General features: G+C 35.7%; 1 protein-coding gene across 1 annotated transcript; it reads right to left on the minus strand.

The window, feature by feature from the left end:
- Positions 1-3,621: 3,621 nt before the first annotated feature.
- LOC136036211 (actin, clone 302-like) lies at positions 3,622-7,114 on the minus strand. The gene has a single exon (XM_065718303.1). The coding sequence runs from the start codon at positions 7,097-7,099 to the stop codon at positions 5,972-5,974; it is 1,128 nt and encodes a 375-aa protein (XP_065574375.1). The 5' UTR covers positions 7,100-7,114; the 3' UTR covers positions 3,622-5,971.
- Positions 7,115-24,197: the final 17,083 nt, after the last annotated feature.

The following is a 24,197-nucleotide window of genomic DNA, read 5'->3' on the forward strand; positions in this document are numbered from 1 at the left end:
TGCAATACTTTACCCATCCCAGATGATTTGGAAATATTGCACGTTGGAGTTTCTGTAGAATGCAAGTTCAGAGGCAATTTCAAAGCGGAATGAGCAGTTCTTCCACCAGGCAGCAATGTTGCGGCTATTCCGGACGACGCAATTGCCAACGCTATATCATTTTTAGATCGAATTGATGCCAGAATCAGTTTTATCACAAACGTTTTACCAGCACCTCCTGGCGCATCCAAAAAGAAAATTTCTCCAACGTTGTTATCGACACAATGCATTATCGTATCATAAATGTCTTTTTGTTCCGACGTTAATTTGGAAATGTTATTTTGTACATACGACAATAGACCACTCGTGCTGTAACTTTGTTCACGATCCAATTCTACACATGTCGAAACAGCAGCGATACGGTTAGGTGAAGGCATTCCCAAACCCTGAAGAGGTTTGTTTGCCATACTTATGTACAAATCTTCTATAACAACTAAAGTGTAGTTATAAATTTCTGATGTAAAATCAAAAGTCATGTCTGACGTCTCTAACTGTTTTCGATGAAGTATATCTTCGGACATTTTTGACTTATATTTTTCCCATAAATCTGTAGGACCTGATGGAGAGCAAGTTGTTAAAATGATGCCAAACAATTCACGAATTTGACTTGGGGTTGACGTTTCGCACGCGTCATTGATGCAGTTATCCCAGTGTTGGTCATTCTCCAATAAATTCAGAGCTTGGCATGCACTACGGTAAGTGTCATGTATAGTACCATTTACAGTCCTCAAATACTCAAAGGATGTCGGACCGGGTACATTCACCAAAAGCAGGCGTAGAAAGAAGCATTCATGTTGATTGGGGTGAACGGTGTAGAGTCTTCCTATCGTGGTATCTTTGAAGATGGTAGGTTGGCCGTCGACTGGCTTACCCTGTTTTCGACGTTCAAATACTTTATTTTTAGTATTCCACGTGTAATACGAAGGCACTTCAGTATACAGCAGTTTTTTTGCAAAAGAATCATTTTTGCAAAGCGAAAAAAAAGCTGTTAATGTTGTATCCGGTGGATTCAGGACTCTTTGTTGCACGTTGGTTTCCGTGAAATAAACACGTTGACCATTCTGTAAATGTACCGCTAAGTGAACAACAGCTGGACTACGTTCATGTATCGGAAATGAAAGAATTCGCCAAACAGCTTCATTACTGCTTATGTATCTTCCAGCCTGATATTCTACGATTTCATCGAAATCTTTGATTTCGGACTGCAAGCCAAAAACTGCCATGTCACTGCCTTTGTTGACGTATTTACATATGTATTTGATTGCCTTTACGGAATTACAGTATTCAACGTTTATGTGTGCATTAAATGTTTTTGATAATAAAGGGGAATATGGAACAACCCACTGGTTATCTACTTCGATGGTGGTACCGTTACGCTTCTTTATTATTGCTGTTTTACCGCCATCTTCAGTAGATCTTCTTCTATATTGTGGGTAACCATCATTGCCAGTAATTGTTTTGGGTACTAAAAGTCGAGGATATTGCTTTGTGCACCTTCCTTTGGCCATGCATGGTGAATTTTCGTTCAGTGCACCGCAAGGTCCATGTATCATATTTTTTACAATAATATCATGTAACCCCTTATCGACATTTTTATCAGGTATTTCAGCGGAAATCACATCATCAATTTCGTTTGAAGTAATTTTTTTATGTAGCCAGATTAGTATATGTGCGTGTGGCAAACCTCGTTTTTGCCATTCCACTGAGTACATCCAGCATCGCACTGACCCAAACACTTCATGTTTTACAAGGTAGTTTATCAGTGATTTCAACTTTTGCCGGAAGACACGTGCCATAATGTCATGCCTATGAACCGCCGATTGTCCTTGAAGTAAAAGCTGCAGTATCTCGTCCCAAGATTGATTACATGTAAATGTAATAAATAAATCTGGACGACCATAGAGACGAACATACGCAATAGCATCTTGAGCATATTCATGCATATGACGGGGACTGCCAGCATATGACGAAGGTAAAATTGTTAATCTTCCAACGTTTGTGGTATTACCGTCAGTTATAACTGCATCTCGCAAATGAATGTATTGTTCAGAGCGGAGCTTGGTCTGATTCAGGCGGACATATAGCAAACGTTCTGATTCAATTTTAGCATACATATCCACGACAAATTGGTGAAACAATTCACGGCATTTTAAAATATAATTTTCTTCATCCTGCCGAATCATTAGTCTATAGGAATAATAATGCATTGCACTGCATTTCTTATTCATTTCTTTGTTAGTGGCTGGATTCATCAATTTAATATTAAAGTGATAGCCGTCGGCTCCATCCCAAAAAATGATAGGATATTGTAGGGCATCGTAGCATCGATGAGTTTCAGCAATTCTTAACAACTGAGCGTTTCGCTTATGTAGAATAATATCTCGAGGTAAAAACTGATAACCGACCATAACGATTGCCACTTCGTCGATAGTCGGAGCATTGTATCTACGCACATGTTGGCCAGGAGGCGTTTTGTCAGCGGAAATAACAATTTTATGAGTATCAGTAGGCATCAAATCGATGGCTGTTTTGAACAGACGCACTAACTTATTATTTTCGTGGAAAAGATGTTGCAATTGGGAAACGATTGTCCTTTCAACGTTGGGAGAAATTTCGCAACGTGCATTCAATTCAGAATTTCTATCACTGATGAAGTACAATTGTAAAAATTTATGATTCTCGCCTGAGAATGGTAGAAGGGACCCTGCTTTATGATAAATTTGCCCTTTTACTTTGAAAGTAGACATAAATTGATCTGGATTTTCGATTTGGGCTCCAAACGACGTCATTTGGAAACATGAGTTGTATTGTCTGATTTTTGACAAAAAACGCTTAGATTCTGACGTATTTCCAGTAAGGAAAGTCTTCAATGGCTCTGGTGGTGCAGCCAATAGAGGAAGTTTAACATTTCCTGAGGCGCAACACATTCCCATTGTTTCACCATTGAATTTCAAGGCCTTGCAATAGGGACAAATTTTAGACATTGTCGCGATTTGAACACATCTACTCAAGCTATAATCATCGACTGGGTTGTACCTGAATGCCAGGCGATAACTTTCAGATTGCTCTGATTCCTCGGCAAGCTTTCTTTTCTTACTTTCTCTATCAGCCTCAAGCCTGTTTCCCTGCTGTTCTTTTGATTCCTCGGCACGCCTTCTTTTTTTACTTTCTCTTTCAGAAGCAAGTCTGGTTTCGCGTTGCTCTGGTAGTTCCTCGACACGCCTTCGTTGACGTAAATTGCACATTCTTAATCTGGCCATTTCTCTTTGAACCGCAAGCCTGGTTTTGCTTTTTGGTAACATTCTACCTTTTTCAATGTTTTTCAATTTTTCAGTGTTCATTCTAACATTGATGTTAGAAAAAAATTTTACGTACCAAGCATGCAAACACTCGACAATTTATAATAAAACTCAAAATTATAAATATCTGTTATAAGGATTTCGAATTACTTTAATCAATTGTCAAAATATTTTGAAATATTTATGCAATTTCCAGTTTTTACATTCTAGTTTGTTTTCTTTTATATATGTAGAAGATATAATCTGGCGTAACGGACAGACAACTTATTTTTATATATATAGATAGATAGATAGATAGATAGAAGATAGATTTTTATATATATAGATACAGTTTCTTCTTTAGTTTTTTTTCTTTTTTAGTTTTTTCTTTTTTTAGTTTCTTCTTTTTATTGATTTGTTTTCTTCAATTTCTCAATGTTCATTCTAACATTGACACTTGGAAAAATCTTTACGTGCCAAGCATGCTAAAGCTCCAACAATTTAAATTAAACCTCAAATTTGGGGTATCTGTTTTAAGGTTTTCGAATTACTTTAATCTATTGTCAAAATATATTGAAATATTTGTGCAATTCCCAGTTTTTTTTTTAGTTTTTTCTTTTTTTAGTTTTTAGCTTTTTTAGTTTTTTTTTTAGTTTTTTATCTTTTTTATTCTTTTACGTTTTTTCTTTTTAGGTTTTTTCTTTTTTTAATTTTTTTAATTTTTAATTTTTTTTTTTTAGTTTTTTCTCTTAGTTTTTTTTTAGTTTTTTACCATTTTTCTTTCTCGAATTACTTTTATCTATTGTCAAAATATTTCGAAATATTTATGCAATTTCCAGTTTTTACATTCTAGTTTGTTTTCTTTTATATATATAGAAGATATAATCTAGCGTAACGGACAGACAACTTATTTTTATATATATAGATATATATATATATATAATGAAAAGAGAAATCACATCCATGGACGGGCAGTCATGTCGTCAATAAGTATGAGTCGTCATTTACCAAACAATAGAAAAAATAATATAGACAAATAATTCAGAGGCAACACCCAACATAAGGGCTCATCAGGAGAATACACTGGCCTATATAGGATTTCGCCACTCTAAATTCTCTACCCAGCACAGTGTTGTGGCTACCACAGAATATCCATGGCATCCCCGCGTCAGGTACCACCCCAAAAATACATGCCTATGAAAAAAAACAGCAATATAAAACAATAGGCGTACGAAAAATACTGTTAAGAAATATCAACCCACCAAAGCTTTGCAATGACACGCGACATGCCGAAAAACAAAACACAATGGAAAACGTAATAGAGGCAACAATCTTGACAGGGTCTTTTGAGGGTGAGGCTGTTCTTATTCCTCGCATTCCCATGATTCCAATAGATCTGCCTTTTCAATTTAAAAGATTGCAATTCCCAATTCGATTAGCATTTGCAATCACTATCAACAAAGCTCAAGGTCAATCATTAGAAAAAAGGTGGTATTGATCTTAATACTGATTGTTTTTCCCATGGACAATTGTACGTTGCATTTTCGAGGGTCGGTAAACCTGACAATCTATTTATATCCAGCGACAATTGGACAGCGAAGAATGTAGTATATTCGCGAGTTTTACGCAGTTAATTTGTATTGTATCTATCTATCTATCTATCTATATAAAAAGGAGTTGTGTGTATGCATGTTTGTTTGTTTGTAAAAAGAGCGTTTGCATATGAGGTCGTTATTAGTATATAAGGCTTTGTATATGCACAGACAATGGGAAAGCCAAGAATGTTGTATATTCGCAAGTTTTACGTAGTTCAAAACACATATGTAAATCTATCTATATTCATAGATGGTACACAGGGACACAACTACAATGGCGCGTAACTAATATGGCGCATAGCGACTTACGCGCGCGGGGGGGGGCTTGGCTGGGCGCGAAGCGCCCCCATCAACAAGGTGTCGGGGTGGCGCGAAGTGCCACCCCAACAGCAAGTAGAAGATATAAATATACATAGATATAATCTGGCGTAACAGACATAGTGTAACAGACATAACACACAAACAACTTATTTTATATATATAGATGATAGATAGATAGATACATAGATAGATAGATAGAAGATATACAGGCTAACAAATATAATATAAATTGTAGTTATTAGCTCCGACTACAAACTCTAGCCCATATCAAATAATTTAATTTTAAGAAGTAGGAATTGCGGCAGAAACCTATACGGTGGTGTAATTTACATAAAGGATCGAAATAATTTATTAAACAAGGACAATGAAAGTTTCTTCGCATATAGCTAAAACATAATAAAGAACAAACCACGGCATATAGTAACTAAACTTTCATAGTTAAGAACAAACTGCTACAACCGGTTGTAGCGTAACAAAAGGAACCCTTCGTTCCATAAAAAAATATAAATAGAGATATCAAAGTCAATTATGCAACAGCAAAAACCATTAAAGCTCTAAAAAGAACTGAAAAGCGAGAAAAAACTGTCATTCCTAGCTGATTAAGCAAAGAAAACCACCATCCAAGTCAGTCTTAATCCTCTATCTAAGTCAGGTTAAACATAAGATGATCTTATGTTTCAATAAAATTAATGTAACTAATATCACATTTAGTGGCGTGTTCACCTAGGGTGAGGCAAGTTAAAAGCATTTTCTGTGAACAATAGATGGTCCAGACTCATCGTATTCCTGTTTAGAAATCCACATCTCTTGGAAAGTTGAGAGGGAAGCTAAGATAGATCCACCAATCCATACGGAGTATTTACGCTCAGGTGGGGCAATAACTTTAATCTTCATGGCGGATGGTGCAAGAGCAGTAATTTCTTTTTGCATTCTGTCAGCAATGCTAGGGTACATGGTAGAACCACCAGACAAAACGATGCTGGCATAGAGATCCTTTCTGATGTCGACATCACATTTGATAATACTCTTGTACGTAGTTTTGTGAATCCCGTAAGATTCCATACCGAGAAAAGATGGCTGGAATAAGACTTCCGGGCATCTGAATCTCTCATTACCTATAGTGATAATCTGACCATCAGGCAGCACATAGCTCTGTTCAAGAGATGCTGAGCTGGCAGCAGTTGCCATCTCCTCTTCGAAATCCAAAGCAACATAACAGAGTTTTTCTTTGATATCTCGAACGATTTCTCTTTCGGCAGTGGTGGTAAAGGAATATCCTCGCTCAGTTAAAATTTTCATCAAGTAATCGGTCAAATCTCGACCAGCTAGATCCAATCTTGAAATCGCATGTTGAATGGCATAACCTTCGTAGATGGGTACAGTATGTGAAACACCATCGCCAGAGTCAAGAACAATACCAGTGGTTCTTCCAGATGCATAGAGGGAAAGGACTGCTTGAATGGCAACATACATAGCAGGGGTGTTAAAAGTTTCAAACATTATTTGAGTCATTTTTTCTCTGTTGGCTTTTGGGTTAAGAGGAGCTTCGGTGAGTAAAACTGGGTGCTCTTCTGGGGCCACGCGAAGTTCGTTGTAAAATGTATGATGCCAGATCTTTTCCATATCGTCCCAGTCTGTGACAATCCCATGCTCTACAGGATACTTAAGTCTCAAAATTCCCCTTTTTGCTTGAGCGTCATCACCTACATAAGTATCCTGGCTGCCTGAATTAATCATCACTCCCGTATGTTTTGGACGCCCAACCACAGCAGGAAACAAAGTTTTTGGCTGATCTTCTCCTGAAAATCCTGCTTTACAAATACCAGATCCATTATCAATAACAATTGCAGCAACTTCTTCTGTCATTTTATATTATTTGTAATACTAATAATATCCACGTGTCGAGTAGCCTGAACCTAAGAAAGAACAAAACTAATTTTAAAATTTTCTGGTATTTTTACGGTGTGAATTAAAAATTTTTAATTATTGCTTGCTGACCATACATATTTTCCCTGTTTCTAGTTAAATAAAATTATTTTATATAAAATTTTCAGGAAATATTTTATTTTCAGTTGACAAATCAGGTTTTTGTTAAAGCAACCCAAAAATTACTGCATTTTGTATAACTATGTCTGCTTTCTTTTTATAATAGAAAAAATTCCATTTTGATTTTTATCAATTAAAACGAACAGAAAATTAATTTAAAAAGCTTTTTCTACATGATAAGTTCTATAAAAAAAAGTTTAAGAGCCCCATTAAGCCAAGAATTAGCAAAAAGAAAGTCAAATAATCCTCCAAGACTAAAAATAAAACAAATAACTATCAATAGATAAATGAAACTCAAAAAAAAGAAATTATAATAGAAGTATAGTCAACGTGGCTTCTGCTCCACCTAAATCTGCCATTCAATTTACATCATGTTTAGTCCATTTAAATCATTTTAACATCAATTATTGCACATTTTGATTATTTTTATCCAAAAATTCAAAATGAAAACTAGTCCTTGAACATCAAAGTTGGTGTTATTTTTATATTTTTTCATTTTTATATTTTACTAGCTGTTGGGTGGTGCTTCATGCCACCCTAACATTTAGTTGGTGGGGGTACTTCGTGCCCCCCAGCCCCAAGCCCCCCGCGTGCGTAAGTCGTTACGCGCCATATTAGTTACGTGCCATTGTAGTTGTGTCCCTGTGTACCACCTATGAATATAGATAGATTTATATATGTGTTTTGTGCTACGTAAACTTGCGAATATACAGCATTCTTGGCTTTCCCACTGTCTGTGCATATACAAAGCCTTATGTACTAATAATGACGTTATATGCAAACGCTCTTTCTACAAACAAAAAAAAAACATGCATACTCACAACTCGTTTTTATATAGATAGATAGATAGATAGATACAATACAAATTAATTCCGTAAAACTTGCGAATATACAACATTCTTCGCTGTCCAATTGTCGCTGCATATAAATAGATTATCAGGTTTACCGACCCTCGAACATGCAACGTACAATTTTCCATGGGAAAAACAATCAGTATTAAGATCTATACCACATTTTTCTAATGATTGACCTTGAGCTTTGTTGATGGTGATGGCAAATGCTAATAAAATTGGGAATTGCAATCTTTTAAATTGAAAAGGCAGATCCGTTGGAATCATGGGAATGCGAGGAATAAGAATAGCCTCACCCTCAAAAGGCCCTGTCAAGATTGTGGCCTCTATTACGTTTTCCATTGTTTTTTTTATGGCATGTTGCGTGCCATTGCAAAGCTTTGGTTGATTAATATTTCTTAAAAGCATTATTGGTACGCCTATTTTTAGTTGTAGCACGTGTGATGGAAACCCTGAAAGATCCACGGAATTTAAAACTTCAGATGGATAATTAACCGCCTCATTTGGTTCCAAAACTGTGTCGACTGACTTGTAAAGGACTGCCTGGTCTTGAATCTTGGTGAAAACAATATTGTTGATTTCGTGGACGTCTATATTTTTGGGTGCAAGAATCGCTCTTTCACTTAGCCATTTATTATTTTTATGATTGTTTAGAATATTCGGAAATACTTTTTCAATCAATTCATTTTTGGACGTCACTAAATTACAGAATTCAGAAGGTAGTTGTGTCCGTCCTGAAATTGAAACTACTGGGAGCTTTTCGTTTCCAATGGCCAGCAATTGATCTCAAAATGTTTGACCAGAGTCATCGTTTTGCAATCGGACACGCATATTTGTAGTTAATTTTAATGTTTTTACGTGTGCTCATAAATTATAATTTTTCAGGCAAGCGTTCATTTCGTCTGCAGGGGTTGATCTAGGTATTATAGGTAATGTTTGCCTGAAATCTCCCGCAAGCAATATTAATATGCTGCCAAAGGGTTTCGAATTCCCTCGCAAATTTTTCGAACATTGATGCAGAGTCTCGAGCGATTTTTTGTGTGCCATTGTGCACTCGTCCCAAATAAGTTTGCATTGCTGCAATACTTTACCCATCCCAGATGATTTGGAAATATTGCACGTGGGAGTTTCTGTAGAATGCAAATTCAGAGGCAATTTCAAAGTGGAAGGAGTAGTTCTTCCACCAGGCAGCAACGTTGCTGCTATTCCGGACGACGCAATTGCCAACGCTATATCATTTTTTGATCGAATTGATGCCACAATCAGTTTTATCACAAACGTTTTACCAGTACCTCCTGGCGCATCCCAAAAGAAAATTTCTCCAACGTTGTTATCGACACAATGCATAATCGTATCATAAATGTCTTTTTGTTCACATACGACATTTTTTTGTTGTTTAATTGTTTTTTTTTCATTGATTTTCTTTTTTAGTTTTTCTTTTTTTTTAGTATTGTAACTTTTTTCTTTTCAGTTTTTTACCTTTTTTATTTTATTTTTCTTTTCTTTTTTAGTTTTTTACCTTTTTCCTCTGTTTTAGTTTTCATTTTCTTCTCTATTTTTCAGATGTCATATGCAAACCCTTAAACATACAAAAAAACAAACATGCTTTAATTTTTTTCTTTTTTAGTTTTTTCAATTTTTTAGTTTTGTAGCTTTTTTAGTTTTTTTAGCTTTTTTTTCTTTTTAGTTTTTTTCATTTTTTATTTTTTCTTTTTTTTTTTCTTTTTAGGTTTTTCTTTTTTTTAAGACTTCATATGCAAACCCTAGAACATACAAAAAAACAAACATGCTTTAATCTTTTTTCTTTTTTAATCTTTTTCAAAGTTTTTCAATTTGTCAATGATCATTCTAACATTGACGCTTGGAAAAATCTTTACGTGCCAAGCATGCTAAAGCTCAACAATTTATAATAACCTTAAAATTTTGGGTATCTGTTTTAAGATTTTCGAATTATTTGAATCTATTGTCAAAATATATTGAAATATTTGTGCAATTCCCAGTTTTTATATATATATAGATATGCTTTCTCTTCTTTTTTAATTTTTTCTCTTTTAGTTTTTTCTTTTTTTCAGTTTTTTATTTTTTTTTTAGCTTTTTTTCTTTTTAGTTTCTTACCTTTTTTAATTTTTTTATTTTTATTTTTTTAGGTTTTTTCTTTTTAGGTTTTTTATCCTAAAAAGCCCAATGTCTGTAGAAAAAATTCCTTGTTATATAATAGCTCTTAATTCAAAAATTCTGCTTGGAAGGTACTTGTCCACCAAGTAGTTCTAAGAGTTGAAAAATATTTTCAAAATCCTGGGCAAGCATTATTGTACTATAAACTTTCTCATTGACTTCACTACCGTTTGTGCATGACAAGCTAAGAAATAAAATAGGCGTACTTTGCAACGATTCAACCCCCTTGCACATCTGGAGAAAATGCTCTCATTTGAGGTTTTTACATTTTGACCCTTCGTCAAGCTGTTGCAAAAACAGAAGGTGAAGATCTAACTACCGGGCGATATGTCTGTATCAGTTCATTCCTTGGAGTGAGATCTCTGTCCCTCAGTATTACAGTTACAGGATCATTATAAAAAAAAAGTGATGGTATTTACCCAAAATAAAGAATAACACACTGTGACTATTTTGGATGTACATAAATAATATTATCCCTATCCAAGATGTTCTAAGTTTATTTATTACTGAATTATCAATATTTAAAACTATTCAAATTTTACACAATATGTTGACGACATTGGAAAAATTTTGAACCCACAATTGGTGCTTGCCAACGCAGTCATGATGAAAAAGGGATTTACACAAGTATCATTCCATGAGTAACGAGACAATTTGCTTTAACTCATAAACGATTTATTTAATCAGTTCAAAATTTTCGAAATCTTTCAACATAGTTTCCGGTCCCATAGTTGTTCCAATTTATGTATCTTTTTTAAATGGAATTTTTTGTATTGATCTTGAAGCCACTTATGCATCTGATTCAACTTTTTAATCAAACTTAATCTAAACCAATGAATGTCTGAAGGGCAAGGTGATAATATTGTAGGTATTTGGAGCGATCTTCCTCCCCATTTTTGAATAATTTCTAGGCTTAGTAATACTACACGTGGAGACATATTGCTATGAAGAAAAAATTATACCTTTATTCAAGAATCTACGATGTATGTTTAAATGACAGGTTTTATGTCATGCTTACAGTATTCCGGAGTTCACAGGGACCTACCTTTTGTGACTGCACTGAAAATAAACGAGTCAGTAACAATCAGTGTTACAGCTATATGCTCACAAAAAAAGTAAGCCTTTATATTCGAACGAAACGTCGTGGACTCTTGACTAGAGGTGTGACCATTCTTCATGAAAATGATTTCCAACATGTGTCACATACTAAATCCAAAACAGTTCAAAACTGGGATGGGAGACCCTTCCAATTCATCCCTACTGCCCTGACCTTGCCAACACATGGTTCCAAGACAATAATTAGGTCTATAAAGTTCTGAATATTTTGTTTTAGAAAAAGGAAACTTTGTATCAATTTTGAGTGGATTGTATCAATTGACGAATGATAGATAGACTTATCTGTCAATAAATGATCTGACATAATTTTTATATAAATCTAAAAAGGGCTTATGCTAGATTTGCCTCTCATTCTCTTGGACTATCTGTTTTGGCTTTTTCTACAATTAGCCATAACTTGATGCGCACAACTACCTAATGTTGATTTAAATCTGCCCCTGTAATGTTTGTCTGGCTCGTAAAACCGAAACAAAAATAGATATAAACAGATTTCTATGCGTTTTTTGATGTTTTTGTGCATACATCCGAATGTGGATTTTTTCCTTTTTTATTAGTTAATTATATTCTTTATTTATTAAATATTTATTTCTTTTATAGGCTTTGAATTGCTGTTCAACAATATGTACTGCAAATCATATGAACACCATTAAAGAAGTGAAACCTATTAGGACAGGAGATGCAGTTTTGGACGATGTCAAAAAGCTTATTGACGAGTTTTATGCTTCCATTGAAAAGTGAGTTTTTATTTTCTTTTTCGCAATGTAAATCATGTGTCATCTTTATAACTGTAAATATGCACAGGCTCAACCTAAGAAGGAACTAGATTCTATTAAAGGATGAGGTTGAAAATGTAAGCACTTTCTCCCTATTTTGTAGATATTCTAAGGGGGGATCTGCCTTCTTTTTGCAGGTATTGCATATGAAATTCAGTTTCTGCCATAAGCTAGTTCAGGGTATAATCACTTCAAACTTGATTTCACAGGTGATGCTGAAAAAGATTGGTTTTTTGTTAGGTTTATAGCCTGTCCTTGTGAGTTACGCTTTATATTTCCGACTTTCGGCCCTTGCTGATGTAACTTTAACTTCACGCATGAATTTTGACACTACTTTACGATATCCTACGTTTGCTTACTTATTCATAGACTAAATGAGCCAATTATATATAAGATTAATCTTTATTTTTGCTAATGCATAAATTGCTATTTTATAATTCTATATGCATCGTTTTGTGCATAAGTCAATTTTTAATGTTTTTGGTGTTGGAAGAATCTGTATAATATATATAGTAGGAATAATAATTATAAATGGTAAATTTTATTTTTTCATGTTGCCATATACCATCATCGTTCCATTTATATTCTGAAACCTTGGACACGATTTTGACGTCACGTTATAACGTCTTACGTTCACTTACTTACAGACAAAATTCGTCAATTATAAAATAGGATAATTATTATTTTTCTTAATGTCAAAATTAATCTTTTATAATCTAATTTACATCGGCTTCTATATGCGTGAATATTAATGTTTTTAGTGTATGAAAATCTACACAGTATAAACATATTAGAACTAGTAGTTAAACGTGGGGAATTTTATTTTTTTATGTTGTTGTATGTCATTTTGTCATGCATATTTTTAAATATAGTATCGTATACCTAGCATGAGTTATTCAATGAAACTGTTGAGCATTTAAAAGATTATTTTGAACATTGGGGCTCTGTATGAGGAATCGGCAATTTATTTAATACAAGCCACACATCACGGACCATAAAAAAACATTGGGAACAGAGCAATTTCAATCATAAATATGACATTTTCTCTGCTATAAAACTTGGAACTATCGGTGGTCTGGAGATATTGTCTGTGATTTCGTAAATTGATAAACTATAACTCTGATTTTAACCTCTGAGATCTATACTTTAGATGGATTGAAAAGAATTTTCTAGAGAGGTAGGGGGGTTGAAATGCGAAAAGATAATTTTTAGACTACTATTTTGTGATATTCGGGTTGTGGGGGAAGCAGAGGGCTTTAGACTTCGAACCATTGCTACGGGGAGGCACCCTTCCCCCCCTTTTTTTTCTGTTCAATGTTTTTTTTCTTGTCCAAAGATTAGAGAAAGTAGCATTAGGAGAAACTTTAAGATATGGATCTGAACTGTCTAATGGACTAGTGTTACATGCCCTGTAAGACATTTTTTTAGCTATTAATCAAGCGTTATTGATTGCAAACTATTTTTTTGCTAGGCTGTAAATGCTCGGAGTTGTGCTTCTCATTTGGAGGTTTCTTTCACAAACATTTGTGAGCTGTGGACCGTAGATGTTAATGATGTGCATAGCTTTTTTTTCTCACCCTCATATTCTCTATTTTCTATTACCTTAGCTTAGCGGGTTGTTCTTCTTCATGTGGCATATAAACCGAACAAAACACTATACGCCTGTGACCAATTAGGATTTTCAGAATTATTGTGACTACATCTATTAAACATTACTTGGATAGCTTCCAATTGTTAGTCTGGCGCCAGGCGTTGAAAATGTGAAACATACCACGACAGGATGGGACAAGTACGATAATTAGACCCCCCCCCTCCTAGACCAACCATGCTGATTCGAAAATTATCAAGGGTACTTGCTTGCAATGGGTGGAACACTCCAAAACTTGACATTTTATTATTTTTTTGTGTTTCATGCAAGAAAATGCATTTTCTGCAAAGTTTGAGGTGCAGTTTTCCACTCAAATACGAGATAGAAATGCCTAGAGGCCATAGAATATCTTCATAGCAAACTAGCACGATTAGTTAAAAAAAAATGACAGCAATAACACAGGTGAAGAAACTAAACAAAGTCAGAATTAACACTATTTATCTAATTCTCGCTTTCCCAAATTCATAATGTTTTTTTTTCCTAGTATCCCTCCATTTCAAGTCGCGCACAATTCTTCCTCGTCTGAATCAGCCTCGGCCTCGCAGCACTTCCCACAACAAGAGCACAAAATATCGCAACTTCTGTCTGCACATGGACATTTTTGTGCACAAGATTTATACTTGGAATATGGCGAAGTTTTCTGAATAGTGGATGGACAAGCAGGAAGAAATAATTTAATGGGTACTATGCATCTGTTCTTCATGTCCCGTCCAAAACTAAGCGAAAAGATACGAGGGGTTAGGCATAAGGACCTGCAGCATGATGGGCCATTGGTAAATGCAACGTTTCGCATGTAAGGCAAAGGAGTCATCGGTTTGAGGCAGATTCTTCAGCGTTTTCCGGCAAGGGAACAAGTGAAAGTGGATTCATTCAAACACGAAAATTACTTTAGTTATCTGTATGAAACGATCAAAATCTCAAAATAAAGCTTCATAATATCTTTCTCAAGCTCAACTACTCGGTCGATTTCTTCCAAAATCATTTGAGCAAGAGCAAATATTCAAGGTAACCACGGCACGGCTGCTCTAAGGATCGTCTTCTTTTCTTTGAAGAAAATGAAGCTCAAAATATCACAACCGTTGAAACAGTGCAAAAACGCAATTGAATTCACTAGAGACGGTGGAAGTCTATTTGCAAATTTAGTGATTGAAACGAGTTTGTCCTACAAGCAAACCAACACATTAGGAGTGGTCTTATAAGACCCCCTTCCTGGTACTGAACCCCGTGTGAAGAGCGACACGGATATCTGCTTCTTCATGTATGCTCCTCATTTCAATAGCAAATCTCTCGCAGTTACAGTCTGGTTACCTGGAAGCAGGTCAACTACTTCAGTTCTATCTGCAAATCCTTCTCTTAGGTACTCTGGAAAACAAGAATTCGATAAGCTTTGCTTTACTTTAATTAATTTTACTTTAATTATTTTACTTTAATTTTGACTTTAATTTTATTTTATTTTATATTTAAATTTTAATTTAGTTTTAACTTTACTTACATGAAATTTTACTTACTTTACTCACTTTAATTGCTTTACTTTACTTTAAGCTTTGCTTTAGTTACCCACTAATGTATTTGTCAATAACATGTCTGCTCGTAATTTGGTTAATTTGTAATTTAGGACCTTCATGAGATAGCTAAGAAATAAACATACCATTCACCTCAAAGTTCAATACTATATCTAAGTATTAACAATCATTTCCTCTTGAAATTCCTTGAAGAAATTTAGGATAAAGTTGGAGATTGTTAGTTGACCCTGTAGTAAAGGATACAGAGGTCCTGCTAATAGAACCCGAATATACAGTAAAAAGTTATTTGTTTGTATCCTATTTCTACTAGACAGTATCTTATTATTGACTGAATGACTATTGCGCAATTAAGGGAATAATATGCAATAACAAACAAGTTGTTTTTTATCAGGGGATACTAAACTGCACCTGTACCAAACTTAGAAGATATATCACTGATGGGACTACCTACATCCTCTAGATTCTATGAATCAGGCTTTTTGGGGAGACGATGGGATTTGGGGCCAGGCTACAGGGTAGTAGGTGGTTTGGCCTAGACTCCAAATTCCCTGAAAGCTGAAAATTAAAACGGAATCAGGCTTTCCAAATTCTGGTAACTGACAATTCCAGAATTTTCTAAATTATGTGAAATGATTATTTTATTGAGATTATGGATTAAATTAAGAATCACATAGTCTGTTTATTTCATATCTATCTCATTATGGCCAGAGTCGAAGTTGTCCCTACAGTGGATTGGAAAATCCTTTCCACTGAGGTTCATGACCAACTTTGTGTCAGTTCAGATGCCTGGTGAGCAAGTGCCAAAAATACAGCTATGGGTTTGCCAGTCAAAATGGTTTGGACATGGATCAAGAGAGCAAAAGAAAACTGACATGATATGGGCCTTAAGCATAAAGAATTCTAATATCAGCTTCAGGGGAATACCCTTTTACTGAAGACTTTTCGGTTAATAGAGACATTCCTCATTGAGACCAAGTGATGACATGCGAAAAAAGGCCGTACTCACAAATAACATCATATGCTATGCAACCTCCACTTAATTAACCAAAAACTATTGTCAGGAACTTCTTTCTCCAATTCTGTTGTCTTGATTCGGTCTTGATACTAAAACAACAGCAGTCAAAACAACACCAATCTTGCTTTTTTCTTCTAAAGGACACCGGAAAATGAGTCTGAAACCGGCGTTTGCGGCCTTTGCTCCCTAGATAACAATTTTCGGGAAATCTGAAGTTGAGATCCAAATTTAATAGACTTCCCCCCTTGTTTTAATGGGCAGTTTTATTTTTGGCTTCAGCATTTTTAGGCTATGTTTTGGTATGTGTTTCATAATAACCCCATTCCGTCGTACAACCTTCTTGACATAAGCGTGATATCCAAGCGTGATAGCCAAGCGTGGCGTCCTGACTATATCTTCATTTTTGGAATTATTAATGCATGCTCTTGGAGTGGTAATAACCCCAAAATGGAGATGGAGTTCTGCCTTATCGGATCTTCTGTATAATTTTTCTGGTGATGGTGCATGGCTCCTATACCGTTACTATATATGTCCGCGTCTCAGCCAGCAACTTTCCAAGATTATAGGTGACTTCTTGAAAATGATACAAATATGTTTTGAAGCCCCCCCCCCCACAAAAAAGGATGTTTTAACAGTGTTAAAACCTAATTCCAAATGGGAGACGGTAGTCCCGCTCCTGTATTTTCTCAGTCAGATCTTCATCATTTGCCATATGTTGTTCGAATTGTTTTCCTTCTTTAATGGGAGTCTTTCTTAGACCAAGTCTCTCCTTGTGAAATGAAACTGATTTCAAGCCACCAACAGCCTCGGTAGCTTCTCCAGTTATCCCACTTTTGCATAGTCAATGGAGAAATTTCTTATCAGGGTTATGCATCCCAGGGATAAGGCTAAGCATCTCTCTCCTATTTTACTAACCACCTCCTTGACCGACGATGCCATCTTTGCATCTTTCCTTTGTTATGCTGCCCTCTAATTTCACCAAGACAGTATCAGGAGAACAGTTCAGATTGTCTTCCATAATTTTTGGCTCCATAAGAAGGACAACATCTTCATCCTTGAGGGTTTGTCAACCATCTTTGCTGACCCATACGATGATCAGCTTTACGAAATCAGTAAAATCTCACTTTCTATTTGGTACTCCATGAGCCATTTTTCCTCTTTACTATAGGTTGCTGGTTTGCTGAAGCACTCTTTGACGTTGCTTTTTGTATATGGTTAGCATTATCTCTTATTTCCCTTTCGGTTCAGTCAGGTTGTCAGCTGCTGATCCTTTCCTGCAACTCGCCCGTGGGATCCCTTCTCCCAGGAGTCTCTGTATGAGTTTGTCCCTTTGCGAGCTTGCCCCCTTCCGACTTCTCTTCTTCTAAGACCTCGGTCGCTATGTATAAGGCTCAATAAAAATCGGATAAAGACAAAGAAGAAATATTTATGAATAATTCTGTGCTGGGAACTTCCTTGTCGAAATGTCGACTCTGTTTCTTTGGCTCAAAGTCGCCATTGTTTTGTTTTGTTAATTGTTCTTATATTTTTTTTCTTTTTTTTATCCATTTTGCTTAATGTTAAAATTGACTTCTTCACAAAACGTAGTTATTGCAAAGATTTAACAATTCAAGGTGAAAGAATTTTAGTTGAAAGGGAACTATGGCATGTTTTTGGAATTCAAGAAATCAAATGGAACATTTATGAAGTCTCGGTTTCTTTTGTAATGTATGTTCTATGAAATAACAAGGTCTGAAGTCTTGACTAATAGATTGAACAAATGCATTTCTTAGATATGGTGAAAATAAAGCCATGGGTTCTTATTTGCCCAGGGTTCATTCAGACTTAGGGTCCAACTTTGAGATGTTTATGTATGATAGCCACCTCGAAAGGACTCTCAGTAAAAGTGATATTCAAACATCCCCCCCCCAAAAAAAAAAACAAAAAACAAACGATATTATAAGGTCTGACTCCCAGCTGGTCTGACGCCCAGCTGTGTCAAACATTACACCAATATGTAATTTGTTATGCAATAAAAACCAGAAACATCTATCACGTTAAATTTTTGCCTTTTATTTTAGTTTGATACTTACCACTCTACCAGAGGTGGTTTTAGGGTGACAGATGAGGCACTTGCCCGGGCGAACAGATTTTGAGGGCTGTAAACTTTCAAATGAATGATATAAGAGTTACAATCATTTTGAAATTTTTAAAATTTAATTTTTATTAAAATAAAGTAAAGGGCGTGGTTGGCAGTAGGCATAAAGAAATAGAATCCCAGATTTGTATTTACCCATGTAAAGTAAGAAAAGTCAGATTTAAATAAATAAAAATTCGTTGATCAATTTTGTTGCTAATAAGTAGCAATTTTGTTAAAATTTGGGCTGCAAATTTTTGGAGAAAGAGTCGCAGTTTTCCTTTTATCCCAAATCATTTTATTGTTGCTACCCCCCCCCCCCTCCACAAAAAAATCCAATTATAAATTAATTAAAAAGCGTAGCATATGAGGGGATGGAAAAACAATTGAGCTGTACACTTTCAAAAAAAAGTAAGTGGAATTCATAGTTCAATATTACAAGCCTTGTTAATCCTTTGAAAAAAGGAGTCCAGGGAATAGTGTGCTGACATTATTTATAACGATTTCTACTGGTATATAATTCCAAATAAAATTTGATTGATTAAATAATGACTTCCAGCTATAGTAGAGGAAAACATAGGAAAGTGAAAAGAGCAACTTTTAAGTAACAAGAGCTAAGAGCTCATATGGCACTTATGACGTGGCAAGAAGAGCTAAGAGCCAAGAGATCATATGGTATGAGCTCTAGCAAAATTGTATAAATCAATAGATTTATTTAAAAGGAAAATAAGAGGCTTAATGTCGGTCAGGATTTAGAATAAAAGCTCTGAGTCACGATGTCCTTCTAAATATCTAAATTCATTAAAATCCGATCACCTATTCTTATATTACAAATACCTAATTATTTTCTAATTTTCCCTCTCCCTTTAGCCCCCCAGATGGTTGAATCTGTGAAAACGACTTTATGAAGTCAATTTGTGCAGCTCCCTGACACGCCTAACTATTTTCATCGTCCTAGCACGTCCAGTAGCACCAAACTCACCAAATCACTGAACCCCTCCCCCCCCCAACCCCCCCAAAGAGAGCGAATTCAGAAAGGTTCCGTCAATCACGTATCTAGGACATTTGCCTATTCTATCCAATAAGCTTCATCCCTATTCCTCAACTCCAAGTGTTTTCCAAGATTTCCCCCTCCGACTCCCCCCAATGTCAAAAGATCTGGTCGGGATTTGAAATTAGAGCTCTGAGACATGAATTCCTTCTAAATATCAAATTTCATTAAGATCCGATCACCTATTCGTAAGATAAAAATATCCCAATTTTCACGTTTTCCAAGAATTCCGGTTTCTCCCTCCAAATCCCCCCAATGTCACAGGATCTAGTTGGAATTTAAGATTGGAGCTTTAAAGCACAAGATCCTCCTAAATATCAAATTTCAAGAAGATCTGGCCACCCTTTCTCAAGTTATAAATACCTCAATTTTCAAAATTACCCCCCCCCCCCCCAACTCCATCAAAGAGAGCAGATCCGGTCCGGTTATGTCAGTCACGTGTCTTGGTCAGGTTTTTATTCTTTTCATCCAGTTTCATCCTGATCTCACCGCTTTAAGTATTTTCTAAGATTTCCAGTTCCCCCCAACTGCCCCCCCTTAATTACACTGAATCTGGCTGAGATTTAAAATAAGATATCTGAGTCACGAGGTCCTTCTAGATATGAATTTTCATGTAGATCTGATCACTCTTTCGTAAGTTAAACATACGTCATTTGTTCTATTTTTTCAGAATAACCCCCCCCCGGATAAAGCAGATCCGTTCTAATTATGTAAATCATGTATCTAAGACTTCTGTTTGTTTTTACCACTAAGTTTCATCCCGATCCCTCCAATCTAAGTGTTTTCCATGATTTTAGGTTCTCCCACCCCAAACTCCCCCCAATGTCACCAGATCCGGTCGGGACTTAAAATAAGAGCTTTGAGACACGATATCCTTCTAAATATCAAATTTCATTGAGATTTTATCATCCGTTAGTAAGTTAAACATACCTCATTTTTTCTAATTTTTCAGAATTATCCCCCTCCCTACTACTCCAAAGAGAGCGGATCTGTTCCGGTTATGTCAATCATGTATTTAGGACTTTGGCTTATTTTTCCCGCCAAGTTTCATCCCGATCCCACCACTCTAAGTGTTTTCCAAGTTTTAGGTTCCCCCCCCCAATATCACCAGATCTGTTCGGTATTTAAAACAAGAGCTCTGAGACACGATATCCTTCTAAATAATAAATTGTATTGAGATCCAATCACCTGTTCGTAAGTTAAAAATACCTCATTTTTTTCTAATTTTTCAGAATTAGCCCCCCCCCAACTACCCAAAAGAGACTGGATCCGTTCCGGTTATGTAAACCATGTATCTAGGACTTGTACTTGTTTTCCCACCAAGTTTCATCCCGATCCCCTCCACTCTAAGTGTGTTCCAAGATTTTAGGTTTCTCCCTCCCAACTCCCCCAATGTCACCAGATCCTGTCGGGATTTAAAATAACAGCTTTGAGACACGATATCCTTCTAAACATCAAATTTCATTAAGATCTGATCCACCGTTCGTAAGTTAAAAATATTTAAATTTTTCTATTTCTTCCGAATTAACGGGCCCCCACTCCCCCCCCCCCCAAATGATCAAATCGGGAAAATGACTATTTTTAATTTAATCTTGTCCGGTCCCTGATACGCCTGCCAAATTTCATCATCCTAGCTTACCTGGAAGTGCCTAAAGTAGCAAAACCGGGACCGACAGACCGACAGAATTTGCGATTGCTATATGTCACTTGGTTAATACCAAGTGCCATAAAAACCAAATAAAGGCTGCTAATAATGAGCAAAATAACAAGCAAGCTGCTCACGCAACACGGAAGCTGGAGATGCTTTGCGCCACTCCTGTCCGAACAAAAATGTCAATGAAAGTTTCAGCTCGATCATTTAGCGGTGAAACAAAATTCTGAGGTATCCCAAATCTGTATTTGAAAAAAGTTAGCCATTTATTGGCCCCCATTCGGCCCAATATTTTCGTTTTTGCATTATGTTCACCTTAGCTCTAGGCCTGAGCCTGTTGGTTTCAAGTCTTTTGGGGGGAAATATCCCTTTAGAGAACGAATATTTGTCGTATATTTTTTCTTGTCTATTTAGGTTTTTTGGGCTCAAGGTCTTTTAAGACCTGTTTTTGAGAAAACATTTCTCAAAAACAAAGACATGATTTAAGTTATTGGCCCAAGAACTTACGACTGTTAGTTTCATGTCTTTTTTTAGAGGGGGTAGGGAGATTATCCATTTCGGGAAATATTTTTTGTATATTTTTTCTTGTTGAGGTCCTTTTAGATTTCCCCCCCCCAAACAGAACAAATTCCTTGATAAACCCTTGCCTAGTGAAACGTATTTTCCTGTTAAAGTGGTAAAAGTTTCTTTAATATTTAGAATTTAAAGAATTTAAAGCTAGCCTTCTAGGGGAAAATTTTGTAAGGATAATACGTTGATCTAAACTCAAGTCAACAATCTAAAGATTCTACCAAGGTAATCATGACTAAAAGTTAATATAGTGAGGGCAATAATAGATACAACTAGAGGGTAGTAACAGTTACAAATGAAGTTGAAAAGAGTTCTTCTTCTCCCCTCCACTGCAGTATGATTCATGTTCGAATTTTTACTGAGAGAAAAGGGTAAAACTCAAAAAGCTGCTCTAGCAACTCAAGACTATCACCAGCAGTTAATATATTTACACTGTGGATTAAAATCTGTATCTGATCGAAGTTTTTGTCACGATCTAAGGTCAGAAAACTTTTTTATGTTAGGTTTCTCATTACCTGGGGAATTTTAGTAGTAGTAGTAGTAGTAGTATTAATTTATTAACCAAAGGAAATAACACAGACAAAATCAATCGGTAGCACACCAAAAGCGTTGCTTGCGAGGGTGTGTTACTAACAAAAAGAACAAAAAATAGAAGAAAAAAAAGAACAAAAACAGAAAAACAATGAGTTAATCTAAAATGAGCAGAAAGGTGAAACCGTGTACCGAGAAAAAAAATTTATATAAATAATTCATGCACAATCAAACAACATAATATCATAATCCCGAAGCAAAAAAAGAAAACAAAAGAAAAAAACAATAAACAATTATTTTCAATACTAAATCAATCAATCTAAATCTATTTCAAAGGTATACCTACCGAGAAACCCCACACGCAGCACGGCCTTAAATTGATTAATGGGCAATTCTTTAATACTTGGAACAAGCTTATTCCATAGCTTAGCCCCTCTATAAATAATTGAAAAAGCAGTCCTACTTGAAACTAGGAGAGGAACCTCAATATATCCACTTGTTTTAGTTCTATGATCATGAATATTAGACCTATCCCGAAAACTTCCTGTAAAACATTCTGGAACGCACCCATAATGGTACTTATACATAAAAACCAGTGTATAAAAATCACGCAATACGGCTGCAGGTATTATATTTATCATACTATACATTGACCTGACCGAATCCGGGTTCCCTATTCCACAAAGTGATCTAATGGCATTATTCTGCAGTACGCGGATTGGGCGAAGTATCGAGGGGAATGTCCCAAGCCATACAGACGAGCAATACAAAATATACGGATGAATCAGAGAAAAATATAATAACCGTATAACATTTAAAGGAAATAAATGTTTTAGTTTACGGATAATCCCTAAATTCCGCGATAATATTCTACTTATAGTTTTTACATGGCACTTTTATAATCCTTGAGTGTTCATTCAGAGTTCATGGTGTGAGGACCTTTTTTGGATATAAACTATTACTAAAGGATTATAGTCTCTACCTGACCTACAGCTAATATTTAATTCAGTGACCAAGGGATTATAATTTGAATAAGCGGATTATTTTTCTTCTTGAGTGAAAATTCCCTTGGGAACTATGGATTTTCTTATTGATATTCTCATGATCAGTGACCTGTATAATATATATAATTAAGGCTATCCGATATTTATAGAATTTCCGATATTTATTGGCAATTGACAATTAATTGGGTGGGAGGAGAAAAGTAAGCAGAAGAGGGGTGAGTGAGTTGTTTGCAAGAGCCGTGGTACCCGCCGGGCTTGCCCCTTAAATTGCGGGGACAAGGTAGACAGCCTCCAACACTTCCCTTACGATTGCTTCCCTTATCCCAGTTTCAAAATGAGTCAAAATGTACCTGTCAACACCAAACCAGGGGATCTCTTTCTAGCTAGGTTCGCAGGCTACCCATTATGGCCAGTTCGGATTCTGGAGTCTGTCCCCACTTCGAAAGGGCCTAAAAAGTATCACGTTTTCTGCTATGGAAAAAAACATGATCGTCAATTAGTTACTTCTGAGCAGCTTGTCAGTTATAAAGATAATGTAACGCAAGCTTCAGCCAAGAAAACAAGAGGAGTAGATATTGCATTTGATGAATTACGTGATTATCCGGATGTTTATAAACAGTATCTGAAGGGTTCAAATACTGCTGCTGATTGTGCAGCAGAATTGTGAAATCTTGTTAATCTACCGAGCAGGATTTGCTCGCTACAAAGAAAAATTTATCAGAGACAATTGAAAAGAAAATAGCCGAAAAACTGAAATCGACCGGGTCAACTCCAGCGGCTAGTACTGCCAAGTTTCCGACAGAGACCATGGTTTCAGAAATACACGATGCGATCATTATAGAATTTAGCCCAAAGTTTAACATCATTGAAAAACAGTTCAAAAGTTACTTGCAT

Source organism: Artemia franciscana, chromosome 15 (assembly GCF_032884065.1).
Source record: "Artemia franciscana chromosome 15, ASM3288406v1, whole genome shotgun sequence".
NCBI lineage: Eukaryota > Metazoa > Arthropoda > Branchiopoda > Anostraca > Artemiidae > Artemia > Artemia franciscana.